Source organism: Cotesia glomerata, linkage group LG5, assembly GCF_020080835.1.
Source record: "Cotesia glomerata isolate CgM1 linkage group LG5, MPM_Cglom_v2.3, whole genome shotgun sequence".
NCBI classification, from domain to species: Eukaryota; Metazoa; Arthropoda; class Insecta; order Hymenoptera; family Braconidae; genus Cotesia; species Cotesia glomerata.
Genome location: NC_058162.1, coordinates 3,853,634 through 3,873,833, shown reverse-complemented (window position 1 = coordinate 3,873,833; position 20,200 = coordinate 3,853,634). Strand labels below are relative to the sequence as shown.

The 20,200-nt window shown below is 27.4% G+C and overlaps 1 protein-coding gene and 1 long non-coding RNA gene across 4 annotated transcripts in view; one reads left to right on the top strand and one right to left on the bottom strand.

Moving 5' to 3' along the window:
* Positions 1 to 7,744: 7,744 nt before the first annotated feature.
* LOC123265923 overlaps positions 7,745 to 20,200 on the bottom strand; it is a 41,179-nt gene continuing 28,723 nt past the window's right edge. For 2 of the 3 annotated variants that reach the window (XM_044729909.1, XM_044729907.1), the window contains 2 exons: positions 19,126 to 19,261; positions 13,685 to 13,831 (listed from right to left, as the gene is read on the bottom strand). In XM_044729909.1, coding sequence (XP_044585844.1) covers positions 13,704 to 13,831; positions 19,126 to 19,261 — 264 coding nt within the window. In that variant the 3' untranslated portion in view covers positions 13,685 to 13,703. Of the gene's footprint in view, positions 7,816 to 13,684; positions 13,832 to 19,125; positions 19,262 to 20,200 lie in introns of those variants that run through there. The other variant, XM_044729910.1, reaches the window with a different exon arrangement.
* LOC123265925 lies at positions 7,751 to 13,548 on the top strand. Its single transcript, XR_006509696.1, has 3 exons — positions 7,751 to 7,839; positions 13,310 to 13,405; positions 13,468 to 13,548. It is a non-coding gene; the product is annotated as an uncharacterized LOC123265925 (long non-coding RNA).

Here is a 20,200-nt window from a genome sequence, read left to right as displayed (position 1 = left end):
TTTGAGGTGAAACGATTTATTTGATTTTCATATAATTTTTAACCGGAGCTTTGCTTGGGCACTTCTGGCCAAATTTTGAAATTTCGGAAATGCTCAAACAAAGCTCTTGTTAAAAATTCTATGAAAATCAAATAAATCGTCTCACCCCAAAATTTCACGGGAAATGCCCAAGCACAGCTCCTATTAAAAGCGAAACTCAAAATTCTAAAAGGTTTCTCACGGAAATTGAATTTTGGCACATCCTAATAAATAGATATATATATTTTTTGATTAGGGGTAGACTAATAACAATTATTTTCATTTGTCTATTAATGACTCAAAATTAACTTTTCAGTAGGGAGATAATTTCGTGATCATGCGCCATCTGTTAGAGATTCCCAAAGTTACTTTGGTTAAAAATTATGTGAGGCATATCTGGCGATATCAAGACTAATATGGCATGTTGAATTATATCAAAAAATATCAAAACAAATCAAGCTACACTGAATAAAAAAAATACTTTTACTCAATTAATAATTTCTTGGTTCAAGAAATTCGATGACGATCGAATATTCTATTATCATCATTAATTATTAATTTGTGAAGAGATCAATATTTTTTATCTTTGAATAATAGATAAACAAGATAATACACAGTAAAAAATTTTTCGTCATTGTGTAAAGTGTAAAAATGTTTGTGTAGAATTTAACATTTTAGTATGTTGATTCAACACAGATTGTGTAAAAAAAAATCATCAACACAAATTTTTGTGTTAAATTTGACGAAAAATTTTTTACTGTGTAGCTTTAATTAAATTAAGTAAAAATGATTTCAATTAATTTAACAAGTGTTTGAGCTAAGAATATATATTCTTGAAAATTTTTAAGAACATAAATTTTTGTATCAAGAAAATTTTCTTAATAAAAGTATTTTTTTTTCTCAGTGTAGATAGATGTCTTGATGTATCCATTTTTCATATTAAGCCATGTATCGCCGTATTAGAAAATTTCTTTTCCAAGATGGACCTACTTTTCATGATATTTTTCTTTTCGAGTGTAAAAAAATGATAATTAAAAATAAAAAGAATCCGGAAAAATTGCATTTTTTGCAATTTTCTACCTCCAAAATGCTTGAGAGACATTCTAAAATTTTTAAAAAAAATCTAGACGATTCTATCGTTGCTGTTGAAAGTTACATGAGAAAGTAACTATTTTGCAGTATACATACAAAATTAAAACGTTCAAGTTGAAAGACGGTTACAACAAATTAGATCCTATTAAATCAATCCCGCCGTCTATTCTTCTATCGACACGACGTGCCGCTAACAATAATAATTACATATTAAATAATAATTGTTTTCATCTCGTCATTATCGAGTGATTAAATAATTACATATCCACTCATACCGTCTATAAATTGTATTATTAATAATAAGTATAAGTGACGAAGATTGTTATATAAATTACAATGTGTTGAATTAATTCCGATAGAATTACGTTCGCAATGACGTAGATGCCGTTACCAAGTCTATGATCTGGGATTACCAAGGCCTGAAAGTAAGTGTTTGTAACAACAATTACGATATCTAAGATATAGAGTGATCAAAAATCATAATTCACTGAATCAAATCGTGGGTATTAATTTTTTTTTCATTGTGCAATGAATTGCCGGGGACCTTTGGCTTATAACTTATAACTTAAAAATAATAATAATAATTTCATAATATGACCATACAAATCATAGTCACAGTTATAGTCATAATAACACAACACACAACATACAACATAACATTGTATTGTATATAAATATTATCATTAGTTGTAATTTTATGGCAACGGTGTGTAAGTGCACTTGATGTGTACTTGTAATTGGTGTTACAAGATCATGCAGTCTTTTGCTCTTGTAGTGAGTCTCAAGACATCGAGAGAATGTTGTAATTGATGTGTTGTGTCACTTGGAACCTGGATGCTTTCAGGATAATTAATTACTTTCAAGATCATGACTAAACTTGTTGCATTGTAATGTTTTATTTACATTGTTTTTATACGCATTTTTTTTAATTTGTTAATTAGATGTGCATTGATTAATTTATACAAAATATGTAAATTTTGTATTTTTATTTTTTTAACTGCATAAAATAATTTTTTTCATTCGAGAAAAATATTTCATTGAAAATTTCATTAGATTTTTTTTGAGGAAAAAAGATTGTGGATTGAATTAATAAATTAAAATTTGTGGATTAAGAAAACAACGCTTTTTAGACTGAAAAAAATTTTTTGAAATTTTTAGTATGTGAGGCTACCGCTAGATGGCTAGGTGGCGTGAGTTTGCTCGCTTTAAGAGTTGTAAATATTGAAAAAATTCTATATTTTTAATCAAAAAATGGGCCTATAAAGAATTATCATAAAAAAATTATGAAAAATTTTATCATTTTTTTTTCCAAAAAATTTCATTTTTAAAAAATTGTTTCGAAAACCAGCTGTCTTGATTTAAGAATTTCTCATTTTACAAACTCGTATTATTAATTCATGAATTCTTCAAAAATATTAATAATTTTTTTTTTAATTTTTTATTATGTTGGTTTAAAAAAATTTTCTTTATTCAAACTACAAAAATTGAAAACAAAAAAAAATTTTTTTAAAAAGAGCTGTTTCTCTTTATTGGCTAAATTTCATTTTTTTCATCCATCCCTAAATTTTTTTAATTAATTTAAACTGAATAGCCTAAAACATGAGTGAAATTTTAAAGAGAATATTTTTCTTGAATCAATTATTTTTTTTTTTTCGGTGAAAAATAATTTTACTCCAATAAGCTCTTTTCTTTTTAACTCACAGTACAACCAAATTAAATTTTATTTAGTAAGAACCGACTTAATGTCCGCAAAGAATTCACCACACAATAACTCATAAAAACATCGCGGTGATTTTATGATCACCATTTAAAACAGAAAATTAATTTGCGGGTAAACCGCAACTCGCCTTTAGTGGTTTTGATGTTTGCAGCAAAGTTTGAAAATATTGATAATGTTTAAGTTTGTTTCAGTTGTATAAATTAAGAGACATTCGTGCCAGTTTCCAGTTTGGCAAATTCGTTCTGATGTTTATATAAATTTATAGACAGCGGTAATAAAAAATGTATTTCTGTATGCATGATTGGATTTTGTCGGACAGCCGCGGTTTGGGCGTGATGCATTGCGACTATAGACAAATTGGATACACTTTTATGAATATTATAATTATTGCCACAATATGTCGGCTGTTATGTAAAATAAATATTAATAACAAAATCTTGTTTTGTATATGCACTGATACATTTTATATTACATATTTAATGTCAATCAAATGTTATCGATTATGTCATTGATCACGATTTTTAAAAGTTTAATTTATTCAAAGTATAACATCTGTTACGTCACACATGTTTCAATTTATGCTCTATTAATTTTCGTCTAGCTTTTTATCTTGATTACCGAGTAAATAAAAACACTGAAGTTTAATGCTGGAGATAAGAAATCTTAATTGTTGATTAAGCAATTTTTATTTCATGGAATTTGCTGAAATTAATTAAAGGAACAGTGAGAAATATTTTTTTTTATAAATTATACAAAAATTTCATTACTAATCTATATTATTAAGAGAATAAGCGAAATTTTGTGGCCAGTGTATTTATATGATAAAATGGGTTTTTATTGTTAAATTTGGTATCGTTGCTCTATCACTAGATAGATAATTAAGAAATTACCTTGTATCTTGTGAACTATTGATATTTTCAAAGATATAAGCTCATCCCAATGTTACACTCATCAAGAGCTTTCATTTAAGTACCCACATGCATTTTTGATATATTTTTCATACATACATATATATAATATATATAAATATATACAAAATGATGTGGGTACTTAAATGAAAGCTCTTGATGAGTGTAACATCTAGATGAGCTTATATCTTCAAAAATGTCAATAGTTAAGAAATTACAGTGCAATTTAACACATATCTTGTGAACGATTGTCATTTTTAAAGATATAAACTCATTCCGACATTCCACTCATCGAGACCTTTCATTCGAGTACCCATATCAATTTTTCATATATTTATATATATTATATATATGTATATATGAAAAATATATCAAAAATGCATGTGGGTACTCAAATGACAGCTCTTGATGAGTGTCACATCAGGATGAGCTTATATCTTTAAAAACGTCAATATTTAAGAAATTACAGTGCAATTTAACCAGTATCTTGTGAACTATTGAAATTTTTAAAGATATAAGCTCATCCCGATGTTACACTCATCAAGACCTTTCATTTGAGTACCCACATCATTTTGTATATATTTATATATATTATATATATGTATATATGAAAAATATATCAAAAATGCATGTGGGTACTAAAATGAAAGCTCTTGATGAGTGTAACATCGGGATGAGCTTATATCTTTAAAAACATCAATAGTTAAAAAAATACAGTGCAATTTAACAAAAGTCATTATTTAATAAATCAAAATTTTATTTATTTATAGTTCACAAGTCACGGCAGTCACATAGTGACTGCAAGGTTGCTAGTTTTTTTTTTTAAATCCATAAAAAATTCTGACATAGCCGATTTTCATATATTATCTTATCAAACTATACATATAGGAATATATAGATGATAAATTTTTGTTGTTGATTTCAATTTAATTTATTTTCTAAAAAATTTATCCGTCAATTACTGTCTTACAAAACAAAAATTAGTTGAGTAGTTGATTAAATTAAAAACCAATAAAATAAAAACTCTTCTAAGGAGTGAAAAAAGTAGCCTTTATAAGTCAGATACGTGCTGCTATGACCGATTTTCATCTCGAGTCATGTTAAAAATTATATATGAACATATTAGACAATATCAAGCCATACCTGGAAATTTTTTTACAGAAATTCATGACAGTATAATTTATTACTTGGGAATAATTCTGCAAATTTTAAAATTTTCAAAGGTACATTTACATTTAATAATTCTGAGAAAATCGGTATTGAGTTCAATTTAATTAAATATTTATTAAAATTTTGATTATAATTTATTATGATCTTTATAGGTGGTCATAATCTTTAATTGTCCTCATTTTCAATAATGTATACAAAATTTTGATTTAAACATCAAAGATATAATTTTTTATATGAAATTAAATCGTTAAAATTAAGCCTCGAGGCAAGTGAATTTAATGCAAAGGAACATAAACGGAACTAAAAAAAAAATAATTCAAGCTATCGCTTAAATGATCGCGTATATTTTAGCATATAAAAGGTGAGAGTCTCGACAGTCGGATGAAATGTATTTGAATGTGTATATACATATTAGCAACACTAATTTCAAAAACTTTCTTGCATTAAAATTTCTTCATACAATATATCGGATACAAATGAAATACCTGGAGAAATTTAAACGACTACTAAAAATCATGTTAAAAAAAAAAAAAAGAATTTTATATCTATAATATATATTTATACATATCTTTATTTCCTTTCTCGTAAAATATTTTTACAGTATTTCACAATGCTCAAAAATAAAACAACCATTATTTAAAATAAATTTTGCAATAAAAAATAAATAATTACAGTCTATAATTAAACTATAAAAAATAATCGTAAATAAATAAATCCGTCAATTTTTATTTTAAAAATAAAAGTTATTGATTATGATTAGTAACTTAAAACATTTTATTTAATTCGAAAGAATTAATATTAACCTAACGGAGATATTTATTTGATAAAAAACGATAAAGATGTCCATCGTTTTATATATTTAAATATATATTAAATATATATTAGGATGGCGCAAAAAAACCGACTATTTTTTTTTTTAAGTCTCTACTAAAAAAATATTAGTTTTTGATGTTTCAAGAGCTCTCTCCAAAGGACAGCTTAAAAAAAAATTTTTAAGAGGTCGCTCGAAATTTTTTTAGATTCCAAAAATCGTCAAAAATCGATTTTTTTTTTTTTTAAATTTTTTTTCTCGTTACATCATAATTTTATAAGTTTCAGTTCAAAATGTGAATTTTAAAAGGTCGCTTATAATTTTTTTTTAATTTATTAGTGACTATTTAATTGGATTAGCATTTGCTGACTCTGAAATTTAGAAAAAATTATGAGTGACCTTTCAAAATTTAACTTTTAAATTAAAACTTTCAGGAAATTATTTTTTTGGTCTATAAAATTAAGACGTAACGAGAAAAAAAATAAAAAAAAAAATTTCGATTTTTGACGATTTTTGAAATCTTAAAAAATTTGGAGTGACCTCTTAAAAAATTTTTTTTGAGCTGTTCTTTGAAGAGGGCTTTTAAGGAAGTTCGAGCGTAACTAATGAGTCAAAATAGTGTTAAAATTTTTTTTTCAATTTTAGTTTTCCCAATATTCATCAAAATTCTTTATTTTAATTTAAAATAATTTAAACAATTTAATAATTGATGATTTTTATTTATTTTATAAAGTAAAGTAATAAAATGACTTTGGTATTTATTACTTGCCGGAATAATTAAACAGATTTGGCAATAGCGCACTTGATTATCCCCATAACAGAGACGTGGATGAGTGTGTGAGTTAAACATTTCTCTCTCTGTAACTATATTTCTATCCTTTTCTTTTTTCTCAACTGTTGACGCGATGTTGTCAAATTTTTATTCGAATAAATGGCTGACGATAAACGAGTTACAAACATAAAATTTGACTTTGAATATTCCAAAAATTATATCGGTAATGTATTATTATTAAATTGTTTTTATATTTTGCAATAATCCAAGTTTCTTGTGTATAGTTTTTTATCCGTTAAAGTTGGAAGGTTAATATTGAAAAAAATAATTAAAGTCTCGACAAAAGTTTGTCCGCCATAAGAGCCTGTGTATAAGGAGATAAAATATGTGATTTTTAAAATTTAATATCTAAGTAACTAAACGGTGAATATTTTTTTAATTTTGGGATTAGATAAATTACGTATTTATTTATACGTATACTTAATTTCAAAGCTCAAAGTTGGGAATTATTTTTTACATTAGATTCGCTAGAACCTCCTTAAAACATCAAAAACTGACATTTTTTCACTCGAAACTCAAGAAAAAAAATAGTCTGTTTTTTTGCGCCACGCTAATATATATATTCATTTTATTTATTCTATTTATGATAAAGATAAAAGTTCCTTCGGTTGTTGATTCGTCGGAGCTCTGCATTTAGCATAACCAGTAGTGATTTCTCTTCTCGGCATCGAAGGTCACATTCTGTATTAACTTGAGCACAATTTCCCGTCACTCAATACATTTGATATCTATATAAACTGTAATGATAATCATAATAATAATGATTCTTAATAGCTCTTTAAATCATAATTAAATGCAGCAGAAACTGCCCATTGCATCAGAATGCTGCTTAGGAATCACCATTTTGATGTTATGCAGCTGAAAGTTTAGCATTACATCAAAATTTATTTCACTTACTGTTAAAGGATTCATTTATTACGGCTATTTTTAATTTCTAATAGGAAATTATTATTATTATTATTATTATTTGAATATCGATATATTTATTATTTATTATGTGTAGAAATGACCAGAATGTCTCATCGTCTGAGATAAAACGTAAACGGCTAGGACTTGTCGGGGGCGCTTTTTGCGTAATATCGAAGATGACGAAGCAGAATGATTCATTTCATTCATTTTCAGTTGATAAACAAGTGTGCTTCAAGGACTGTCTCAGGGTCATGGCAAATTTTTTGGGCTTCTTTTTTCTTTTCAGATGGAGGGCGTTCACCTTCGATGGCTTACCAGCGTCAAGTCTTTTGTTAGAAGTAGTATGCCCAAAAACCTGGAAAAAAGTTTTAAATGCAAGGTAAGTTTTTTAATATTTATTTATTAGGTTAGTAAGAAGCATTGCATTGAAAATTTATAAATTAGCACAGCAAAAATGATTATATTTTTGCAACATTATACATTTTTTAAATTATTGACCATATGTTACCTATTAGGAATTTTTCTACGGTAATTTAACCATGAAAAGTATAAAAATTAGCAACCCGTAATATGTTTCTTTTACATTTTTTTAGTGTATCAAAAATATTTAAAGCAATAGTAAGTAGTCTATATTATTAAGAGAATAAGAAAAATTTTGTGTCCAGGATAGTCATACGATAAAATCGGTTTTTTTTTAGTGAAATTTAGTGTCATTGCAAAGGTCTTTATTTGAATTTGTGCCTTTTCAAGGTTTCATATTATTCTCACCGATAGTCAATTTATTGTGATAAGTATTTAGGCTGCATTCGAAAATGCTCTATCTCTAGATACATAATTAAGAAATGACCTTTTATCTTGTGAAATATTGACATTTTTAAAGATATAAGCTCACCCCGACATTACATTCATCGAGACCTTTCATTTGAGTACCCACATCAATTTTTCATATATTTATATATGAAAAATATATCAAAATTCATGTGGCTACTCAAATGAAAGCTCGTGATGAGTGTAACATCAGGATGAGTTTATATCTTTAAAAATGTCAATAGTTAAGAAAGTACTGTGCAATTTAACATAATTAAGAAAAGACCTTCTATCTTGTAAATTATTGACATTTTTAAAGATATAAGCTCACCCCGATATTACATTCATCGAGACCTTTCATTTGAGTACCCACATCAATTTTTCATATATTTATATGTATTATATATATTTATATATGAAAAATATATAAAAATGCATGAGGGTACTCAAATGAAAGCTTTCGATGAGTGTAACACCGGGATGAGCTTATATCTTTAAAAACGTCAATAGTTAAGAAAATACAATGCAATTTAACATAATTAAGAAAAGACCTTGTATCTCGTGAACTATTGACATTTTTAAAGATATAAGCTCACCCCGACATTCCACTCATCGAGACCTTTCATTTGAGTACCCACATCAATTTTTCATATATTTATATACATTTATATATGAAAAATATATCAAAATTCATGTGGGTATTCAAATGAAAGCTCGTGATGAGAGTAACATCAGGATGAGTTTATATCTTTAAAAATGTCAATAGTTAAGAAAGTACTGTGCAATTTAACATAATTAAGAAATGACCTATCTTGTAAATTATTGACATTTTTAAAGATATAAGGTCACCCCGACATTCCACTCATCGAGACCTTTCATTTGAGTACCGACATCAATTTTTCATATATTTTATATATTTATATATATGAATATATGAAAAAAATATCAAAATGCATGTGAGTACTCCAATGAAAGCTCTTGATGAGTGTAACATCGGGATGAGCTTATATCTTTATAAACGTCAATATTTAAGAAAGTACAGTGCAATTTAACAAAATTCATTATTTAATAAAGCAAAATTTTAATTTTGTATAGTTCACAAGTAACGACAGTCACATAGTGACTGCAAGGTTGCTACACGGAAAAAATGAAACTCGACTGGTTCGTTTTCGGCACCAGACTCAGTCGTGTGCAAGAAAAAATGGAAGAAAAATTAGTTTACACCAGACCGAGTCGTATGCACACACGAATGAGTCTAGTGTAACACAGAACTCAGTCATGGTGCCGAAAACGAACCAGTCGGGTTTCATTTTTTCCGTGTAGTATTTATTAAAACCATAATCGACTATAAGTAACCGGTTTGTGTAATGTTTTACAGTAATATTTATCCCTCGAATTTTAATTGTATAAAAAATACCAATGCAATTATAATGAACGTTTCGAATAATTTTACCCGGCAATTTTTGCATTAAAAATATTAGAATCTATGTCCGGTAAAAAAAAAACTCGTAACATTTTCCTTCCAATAAAAATCTCTACATATTCACATCGTACAACTGTTTTAAAAGTAACCGTATGAATAGTTTTGTTCTGTAATTTTTCTATTTAACGTATCAAAATTATCGTCCGGTACTATCTATTATCTCTCATATCCTTCAGTGTATAAAATATTCAAGTTAACTAGAATATATAAATATTAATAAAATAATTGACCATAATTAACGGTTTTGGGTAATAGTTTTGTTAAAAACTTTCAAGATGAGCGTCCGATGAAAAACTTCTAATATTTCTTTTCCAAAAAATATTTATACATAATCTTATCTTATAGCAATACAAAAAATAACCGTGTCGGTAATTTTATTACGGTAACTTTACCATACTAGTATGATAATTAGCGTCCGGTAAAATGAATTTTTTTAATTAAAAAACATTTAACTTAAGGAAGTACGAGCACCAAGGCAACTTTTGATAAAAGGCTTGATTTTTTTTTTAATATGAAGTTTAAATATGTCTAAACAAATTCCGAAAATTTGAAGGAGATTGCCCGATCATTTAAATAAATAATTAACTTTAAAGTTGAGCAATTTAACATTGGTCTTATGGGGTAACCCCCAAACATTGATACATTTCTGTATTTTTCTCGTAAAACTGTCGGTGAATATTTTTAAAAAACTTATGAATGAAAGTAAATATATTAATGATAAATTTAATTTAAAAAAATGTAGACTTGCCCGACTAATTAAAGTGTATTAATTAAAAGAAAAATAAATGCCGCCATTAGCCAATGTTAAATGTATATCTATATATTGAGAAAAATCATATTGTTACTGCTCTCCCGTTACCGCGCTAGAGTCGATACCTATCCCCACCCTGCCTAGCGCTCGTACTTCCTTAACCATTCATAAATTTGAAGAAAATATTCTAATCTAAATAATTTTTCTTCTGTAATGTTTCCTTCCAAATGTTTCAAAATTAGCGCCCGATAAAAATCCTTCAAGGTTACTCTATTTCTCTCCTAACAAACATATATATTCATACTTTCTTTAAAAATTAATTTTATCCGTAATTTTGCCGTAAAAACTATCAAAATTAGCGTCCGGTAAAAAAAATTCTTCAAACGAATTTCCATAAAAGTAATTAGTCTACAATTCTAACTATCTCTTGTTCAAGATCATCAGAATCCTGACTAATGAAGATAAAAAAAATCGAGCTCATTGTCATGGACAAATGACTAACAACAAAATCACGGGATTTTCCTTTGACTAACTAGAACAACATTAGTTAATGCAGCAAAAAGTGTCACGTACTCGGAAGCAATTTCCTGAGAAACCAAGATCTTGACCCTGACCAGTTAATCCTTAGATCGTTGCTCTGAGTCGGTTGCCTGCGGCGTTTCACCGCTGGAGGTCACAAAACAAAATCTGGCTCTGGCTTAGCGACCTTGTAATCCATGACCTCGTCTAACCCGTTACGCTGCTTAATACACATCTCGAGATCGGAGAGTGACATTTATTCATTTACGTATACGAAACTTGTGACCGGGAAGGCCATAAACAAAACGAGTTTGTGATGCTTCAAGACATCCGACATTTAATCGCTTTCGCTTTCTCAACGTCCGGAAGAGTTATACTGAAATAGTCTGTTGTTATTCAGAATGAGATTCATCCTCGATCAGCATCACTATTTAACACTGCTACGCAACCACCGTTACAGGAAGAAATTACTCACATATGCTATCTACGCCGTTATAATAATCTTTGATATTCATTTTCAAACATATGTTACGCTGCGATATTTTTTACACTTAAAATTTTTATACCTTTGTTATTGTGCTATTCAACACCAAAACAGTGCATCATATTATTTTAATTACAGTAACTTATAGCGTACTAGCAACCTTGCAGTCACTATGTGACTGCCGTGAATTGTGAACTATAAATAAATAAAATTTTGCTTTATTAAATAAATAATTACTTTTGTTAAATTGCACTGTACTATCTTAAATATTGACGTTTTTAAAGATATAAGCTCATCCCGATGTTATATTCATCAAGAGATTTCATTTGAGTACCCACATGCATTTTTATATATTTTTCATATATACATATATATAATATATATAAATATATGAAAAATTGATGTGGGTACTCAAAGGAAAGGTCTTGCTGAGTGTAACATCGGGATGAGCTTATATCTTTAAAAATGTTAGTAGTTGACAAGATACAAGGTCATTTCTTTAAAAATGTCAGTAGTTGAAAAGATACGAGGTCATTTCTTACACGGAAAAAAGTAAATAATGTATGTAATAAATAACAGTCGATTTATAATAAGGAATGATCAACTCCTAAAAATTACCATTTCAAACAGTAAAATCGTGATTTTACTATTCATTTTATAATATTTACCATTTAAACGCTTCAATTCACGATTTACATGGAAGAAAATACTATTTCAAACAGTAATATTCGCTATGTGAATGTCTAAAATGTTTAAGTATAATAATTAAAAATTCAGACTTTGATATTTATCATTTCGTACCTAAAAAATGATCTTATGATATGTAAAAAGTATAAAATAAAGTTAGTAAATTTCTAACACAAGCAATGTCAATATTTACAAAGTAAAATGGTAAACTTTAAACGCAACGCTAAAAATCAAACTGTAATTATTGACTTGCTTGGACTGGTAAAATGTATATTTTAAAAGTATAATTTTTACTGTTTCAAATGGTAAATTTTCCCAGAGTGAGACCCCCTTCTCTTTCATCTGAGTTCCTCTTCTCCTCATAATATCGACTATATATTGAAATGGCAATTTTTACTGTTTGAAACTGTAATTTTTAAAGATGAAAGAGTCGTTATTTACTATAGTGACAGCTACTAATCACTTATTTTGGATATTAAATTATAAATTGTGGCTTTTATACTTTCTACATTAAGTTCTGTAATATTTATATTTTTGCCACCCCGATGTCCGCTTTACTGTTTGAAACTATAAAAATTAACCGGAATCCGAGTGAATATTACAGTTTACTTCTTTCCGTGTAATTATTGCTATTTTCAAAGATATAAGCTCATCCCGATGTTATACTCATCAAGAGCTTTCATTTGAGTACCCACATGTACTTTTGATATATTTTTCATATATACATATATATAATATATATAAATATATGAAAAAATGATATGGGTACTTAAATGAAAGGTCTCGATGAATGTAATCTCGGGGTGAGCTTATATCTTTAAAAATGTCAATAGTTCACGAAATCCAAGGTCATTTCTTAATTATCTATCTAGAGATAGAGCATTTTCAAATGCAGCCTGAATACTTATCATAATAAATTGACTATCGGTGAGAATGATATAAAACCTTGAAAAGGCACAACTCCAGGTCAAGACTTTTCCAACGATACCAAATTTAACCATAAAAACCCATTTTATCATATAAATACACTGGTCACAAAATTTTGCTTATTCTCTTAATAATATAGATTATTATTATAATTATTTACAAGTAACTTTAATCTAAATTGTTAATTACAGTTGTTGGTTGGTTTTCCCACCAAACAATATTATTTATCATTGAAAGAAGGAAGACAAAAAAGGAAGGAAGGAAATGACCATTTTATAATATTCAAGGTACGTCTGAGGTTTTCAGTCAGTGTAAAAGTTATTTTTTCAATTATTCAAATCCATTTCAGACACGAGGACAGAGGAAGGTTAAATTTATCGTGTATTCGTTTTTTATAATCATTTTTATTTCGTCTTTCGGTTTATCTGTGAAAATGATATAAATACGGAAGGATGAGGATGACTGTGTTTTATAATTGAGCTATGGCGAGATTTTATTATTATTATTGTTAGACATAAACTGCTATTTTGTTCAGTATCTTGACTAATCTTTTTTGTTAGGTATCCAAATTTTGGATACTACTCCTTATCGACCGTTGATATTGACGCCTTTACCTGAGTTTGGTGGCACAAATCCAAAACCGCTGGCTCCTACTATTACGCCGCTGGTTTCCACCCGGTCTGGTTCTGGTCCTCGTGGAAATAGTACAGGTCCTGCAAAAAAATATTGTCATTATTATTATTTTGATACTAAATATCGATCTTAGGAATATATTGAAATTTCATGAAAATCAGATGGAGACATTAGATGCATTGATTTTAAGCGTCAATTTACGATTTTTTAATAATTTTACATCAAACAAGAAAAAATATTAATGACCCTGATTGAGAAATCTAATTTGAAATGAATTAAATCCATCGGATTTGAATACTATATAGATATACAATTAACATGAAGGTAATCATTTCAAATCATTTTTCTGAATCAGGGTATCTACTGAAAATTACAGAAGTAAGTTTAAAAAATAATTTTAATTTTAATTTAATAGGAATTGATTTTATTTACAATTCAATTTTAAAGTTTATTTAAATTTTTTCGAGGATTGTAGTTTTTTTTACGCGAATCGAACGCCCTCTTTAGTTCCGATAAGTGAATCATAAAAAAAGAACCAATTAAAGAATATATTACTGAAATTTTAATTTCATAACTTTCTATAAGTCAGATAAGACGATTAAAAAATAAATTGAGTTGAAAATTCTACACAATAAGCTATTACAACTACTTTTTTATGCAACAATAATAATGAATAAATAATAAAAAAATTTTGATATGTTCAACGATTATTTTTGTACCTAACGGCGCGCGTCTTGGATCAAGACGAAAAATTCTTCAAAATTATTTACTTGTTTCAAGTAAATTTTTTTTTCTGTGTATATTATGATTGTCAAGTCAGATTTAATGTAACAAAACGATGTGATAGATATCGCTATTACGATCAAAAATTCAAAAATTGATTGAAAATAATTATATCTTGATTTTGAGTGTCAATATAGTCCACAAACGTAATTAATCATATAAAGACACTCAATTAAATTTTTAATAGTATTTTATTAATTTTATATTAAAAGTACAATAAATTATAATAATAATAACTATTAATTTTTTTTACACTACTAATTTTATATCTGCTGCTAATTTTTTAAATATTATACTATTACAAGTTTAATTTACTACTAGAATTTGAATTTGCGCGCGCAAGCGCGCGCCTGACTATAGCATTTGCATATATTTTCATGCTTATGATATATTCGACCAATCACGTTACGAATAGTTTGATGCCACATACATTTCATCTCAATTTTATATTAGGATTACCTATAAACTTACTTTATCAACTGTATACGCTTACTTGTATTGCGAATTTAGTCTAACTTAAAAATTGTTAACAAAATTGTTAATCAATACACTATTTAACTTTGTATAATAATATTCAGAGACCCTGTTATTGGCCATTTGGCTGTTGGGTCGTGTAAAAAGAAAATAAATAAATGTTTGAATTTAGTGAAGAAATATTAAAATTCGATTGAAATAATTTTTATTCATTAAAAAAAATATGACTTTATGTAATGAAAGTAGATATTAACATTCTTTCTGAAAAAAAAGTTAATAAACTGTATAATTTATTCCCGCAAACTCTCAAGCCGATACTTATATCTCTTTGATTTTATCCATTTTTATTAGCGTAACCGTACATTGTAACAAAAACCTCAAACGGTGTGTGAAGAAAAAAACAATGATAAAATACATCGTATGTACTTTGATTAAAAATAGTGTTAAATGATTCGTGCAAAATAATTCAAAGAAGCGTGTTAATGCTTTAATAAAAAAAAGTAATTGTAATTTCAGAACAACCTTTCTGATTTCTACACTAACAATCATATGAACAATATCGAGCCAAATGAAATAAATCTTAAATATTCTGTCAATTAATACCGTAAAACTTGTCCGTAAATTACTGTCAAATGTTTAAAAAATAATTAAAAATCAGTGACATGGAATTCGAACCATCGGAGCGTAACACGAAGGTCAACGATCGGCAAGATAGTGTTTATGATTACAAATACATATGATTGCCGATCTGGCTTATAAATTGTAACTAATGTTGATGTATAATCTGCATTAATACCAGGTTTGTACCACGGAATAACAGCAACACTATAGGTGTATCATTGAGATATTGATAACAGCTGGTATCTGGCATTAACAAACACTGGTAGCTCTTAGTGTTAGTACTATACGTGTTTCTACAGAGTAACTAATTCATGCTGGATGGTAAATAAATCGTGTGTTAGTGAAAGTAGCAGGTACCGGTCATTAATTTAACGGATGAAGACGCTCGCTTTAAAAGGAAGTTACTTTTTCATAGTTGATGGTGCTATGCATAAATTAGTTCTACATATCATCCCATTTTACGGATCACTTATAGCGATAAAAAAAATGAATAATTCCCCTGTGAAAAAAAAAATATATGTCGAAATACATAAAAAATATATTAAAAATCTATAGCCCAGCCTCCGCTGGGCGCTTTATACACTGATAGAAGAATTTATTTGTATTAAATAATATTTGTTAATAGCTAACAAATCATTTATTAGAGACCATTTTTTAATATTAAATATATATTTCTTAGTATTTAAAATGATTTGTTTGTATTTAATAAATCTGATATCCATTTATTAAATATTAATAAATCTTTTTAAATACTAATAAATGTTTGTTAAGGCTTAACAAATGGCTTCTAATAAATGATTTGTTAAATATTAACAAATCTTTTTAACTATAAACAAATCCTTCTATCAGTGTAGAATTACATTTTTAGATCTAGACTTTAAATTTAATTAGAGTATTGTTTTGACTTGCACAAATTCCCAATTCTATTGAATTGGCATACACCTTTTATCCATGTAATTATTCTAGCTTATATTCATTGTAACTTTCAATGTGTAATCATTATAACATTCTCGTGTCTTTCTTACAAAAATTAATAATAATTGATATGAAAAAAAAAAATTTTTAATAAGCATTTAAAGTTTCAGTTAAAGAAATTGCAGGTCTCGTAAGTGAAGAAATCTGCCTAGTATATAAACATAACCAATAGAATTAAACAATTTATTTTAAGGAAGTTCGAGCGAATTTAATGTAAAAAATAATTTCCAACTTTGACCTTTGAAATTAAGTATATGTATAAATAAATACGTAATTTATCTAATCCCAAAATTAAAAAAATATTCACCGTTTAGTTACTTAGATATTAAATTTTAAAAATCACATATTTTATCTCCTTATACACGGGCTCTTATGGCGGACTTTTGTCGAGACTTTAATTATTTTTTTCAATATTAACCTGCCAACTTTAATGGATAAAAAACTATACACAAGAAACTTGGATTATTGCAAAATATAAAAACAATTTAATAAAAATACATTACCGATATAATTTTTGAAATATTTAAAGTCAAATTTTATGTTTGTAACTCGTTTATCGTCAGTCATTTATTCGAATAAAAATTTGACAACATCGCGTCAACAGCTGAGAAAAAAGAAAAGGATAGAAATATAGTTACAGAGAGAGAAATGTTTAACTCACACACTCATCCACGTCTCTGTTATGGGTAAAATCAAGCGCGCTATTGCCAAATCTGTTTATTTATTCTGGCAAGTAATAAATACAAAAGTCATTTTATTACCTTACTTTATTAAATAAGTAAAAATCATCAATTATTAAATTGTTTAAATTATTTTAAATTAAAATAAAGAATTTTGACGGATATTGGGAAAACTTAAATTAAAAAAAAATTCTAACACTATTTTGACTCATTAGTTACGCTCGAACTTCCTTAAACAAATGACAATCGAATAGAATAAATTTGGTTACGATAAAAACTCATTATTTTTAAGTCAAGAAAATATAGATTCCGGATAAGTAATCACCAACATATCATATACTAAAACCTTGTCCGAAACCCGCTGCATCCTATGATATAATTATTATTCTGATCGGTTCAGTAATTTTCGCAGTATAACCGGATAAAATAACCGGCTCTCCATTTATTAGTATAGATATAAATTATGTACAGTAAATATATTTTTAATAACTAACTTTTGGCCGATTTTCATAAATATTTTATATATTTCAAATATATTTTAGATACATTCAAAATTTTTAGTTATGTATTTTTTATGTATTGCACGCCTCATAAGCGAAGCGTTGAGGTAGTGCTCTACTCTCGACATTATGAAAAAAGCAGTTTTCTTGAAACTGAAATTGATTTTTTGTCATTTATATCGCACTTACAGATTAATATGAGTACACTTATATCAAGTCAAATAATTTGTCAGGCACATAAAATGTATTTCAATAACAATTTTTTTGGTTAACATAGTGAATAATAACATTAAACATAATTTTTTCTGGACGTCCGTGTATAAATGGGTGTATGTGGCAGGGAAATTGGTCGAAAAAATGATCGTACCGGAATAACTTTTTTTTTATTATCTATAGTAACACACGACGGATTTTCTTAATTAATATGAGCGTTCAATTCACTGTCGTTAAATTATTATTTATAAAAAACTAATATATGACTGTGGATTTTTTTGTATATCTATACATTTTATTATAGTATTTTTTTTCCTCACCTTAGAGTTATGGCGCCACTAAACCATAGCAGTTTTCTGTTTTTTATTATCTTGCTTTTTATATTTTATTATAATTAATTTTATTGTAAAAAATGAGATTATGAGGCGTGCACTTTTGGATTTTCCAAACTTTTTTAAAATATATCTTGAATATATTATTTTTTTATTTCGATTTTTACTTGTATACCGTTCTTGGTTTTTACAAGGCTGGGTAGATGGTAGCTGTGTTTTTATACTGTCCTTATTTATTCAACGCTTTTTTGGACCCCAGCACATCCTCTTTTCACTCCTGTATTTTCACTACATCATCAACCTTATTTTTCGCACATTTGTATACTCAACTCTTTATTATTATCACGCGGCTGTGGACCGACTTGTGCTTTCTGTACTGTATTTACCCTATTCCTCACCCCTTTCTATCGGTTGTTGGAATAGTGACGATGGGGAAACCACAGAAAAAACCCATGCCAGTACAGTTCGGCTACCGGAGCGACCCCTGACGGTTGGTGTTGGAACTATTCGAACAACTGTCGGGGCCCGAACTCTCGCCTCACGGCATGATGTGCGAGCGAACTAACGGGATAATGACTTAACCCGCTCGGCCATCATGCCGCTCTTTATCGTGAATATATTTAAAATATGTACGAAAATCGGCCAAAAGTTAGTTATTAAAAATATATTTACTATACATATTTTTTATAGATTGTTAATATATTTAAAATATATTTTTTATATATTTAGACACATATTTTTTTTATATTTTTTTTTCATGGGGATTATGATGATGATAATAATAGTCTTTTCTTACCGGTGTTAGATCGAGGATCTCTCATCGGTGTTACGGCTCGGTAGTAAGGCCCGAAATCCGAGAAAAATGAGTTGTAGTCATATGGGATTCCCATTGCGCTTGCTAACACCGTCATGATTACGGCAAATATGGCGGTCTGAAATCAAATTATGAAGTTACGTAAAAAATTTATTAGCTAATAAATTTGATGAGCATTGACTTGATTAATAATAAATAATTTATGGTGGATAGTTTGTCCAGTAATTAAAATTAATTATAGGATAAAATTTTACGGTGAATTTTATTTAAAAATTATAGTTTAATAAATTTATGCCTCTGTAAGGATAAGGTGAGCTTGTGAAAGTAAATTTACAATTATTATTTCATTTATCAATGTCTGGTAATAAAAGTCTAAAATTATTATTATTTTAATTTTATTTTTATTATATTTTTCACTCTATGTATATGAAATACCATTTTGTTATAAGTATACAGTAATATGTGTAACGTTTTTATAAGTAGGTAGTTATTATTCTTAATAGTTATTATTCAGAAGTCGAAACTCAATAAATAATTCATGTTTACAAGGAAAAATTTTTTAGATTGTTGACATTGATATTAACTTTGAGTTTCATTTGAATTAAATTTTTAAACAAAAATTTAATTTTAAAGGAAATAAAATAGCGGCGAGCTATTTATGGAGCCAAATTTTAATGAGATGTCCTTTTGACTTTATTAAAAAGAAAATTCTTATAATCATAGGAGGGTATACATAAAAAAAAATTATTTTTATTTTTTAACAATTTGCTTCCGAATGCAATGATTTGAACTTTTAACTACAAAAATAAAAAATTTCGTAAATTCGAAAAATTATTAATTTCAATTAAACTTTAAAAAATAAAGTTGTTATAAACTTTGTTTATTGCAACATGTTAATTATGATATTCACCTCTAAGACAAATAAGAAATCTACACAGAAAAAAAAATTATCTTGAATCAAGTGAAAAATTTTTGAACCAAGAAAATAATTTTGAAAAGTAAATTCTTGAATCAAGTAAAATTTGGTATGGTTAGAGTCTCGCGTTCGACATGTACG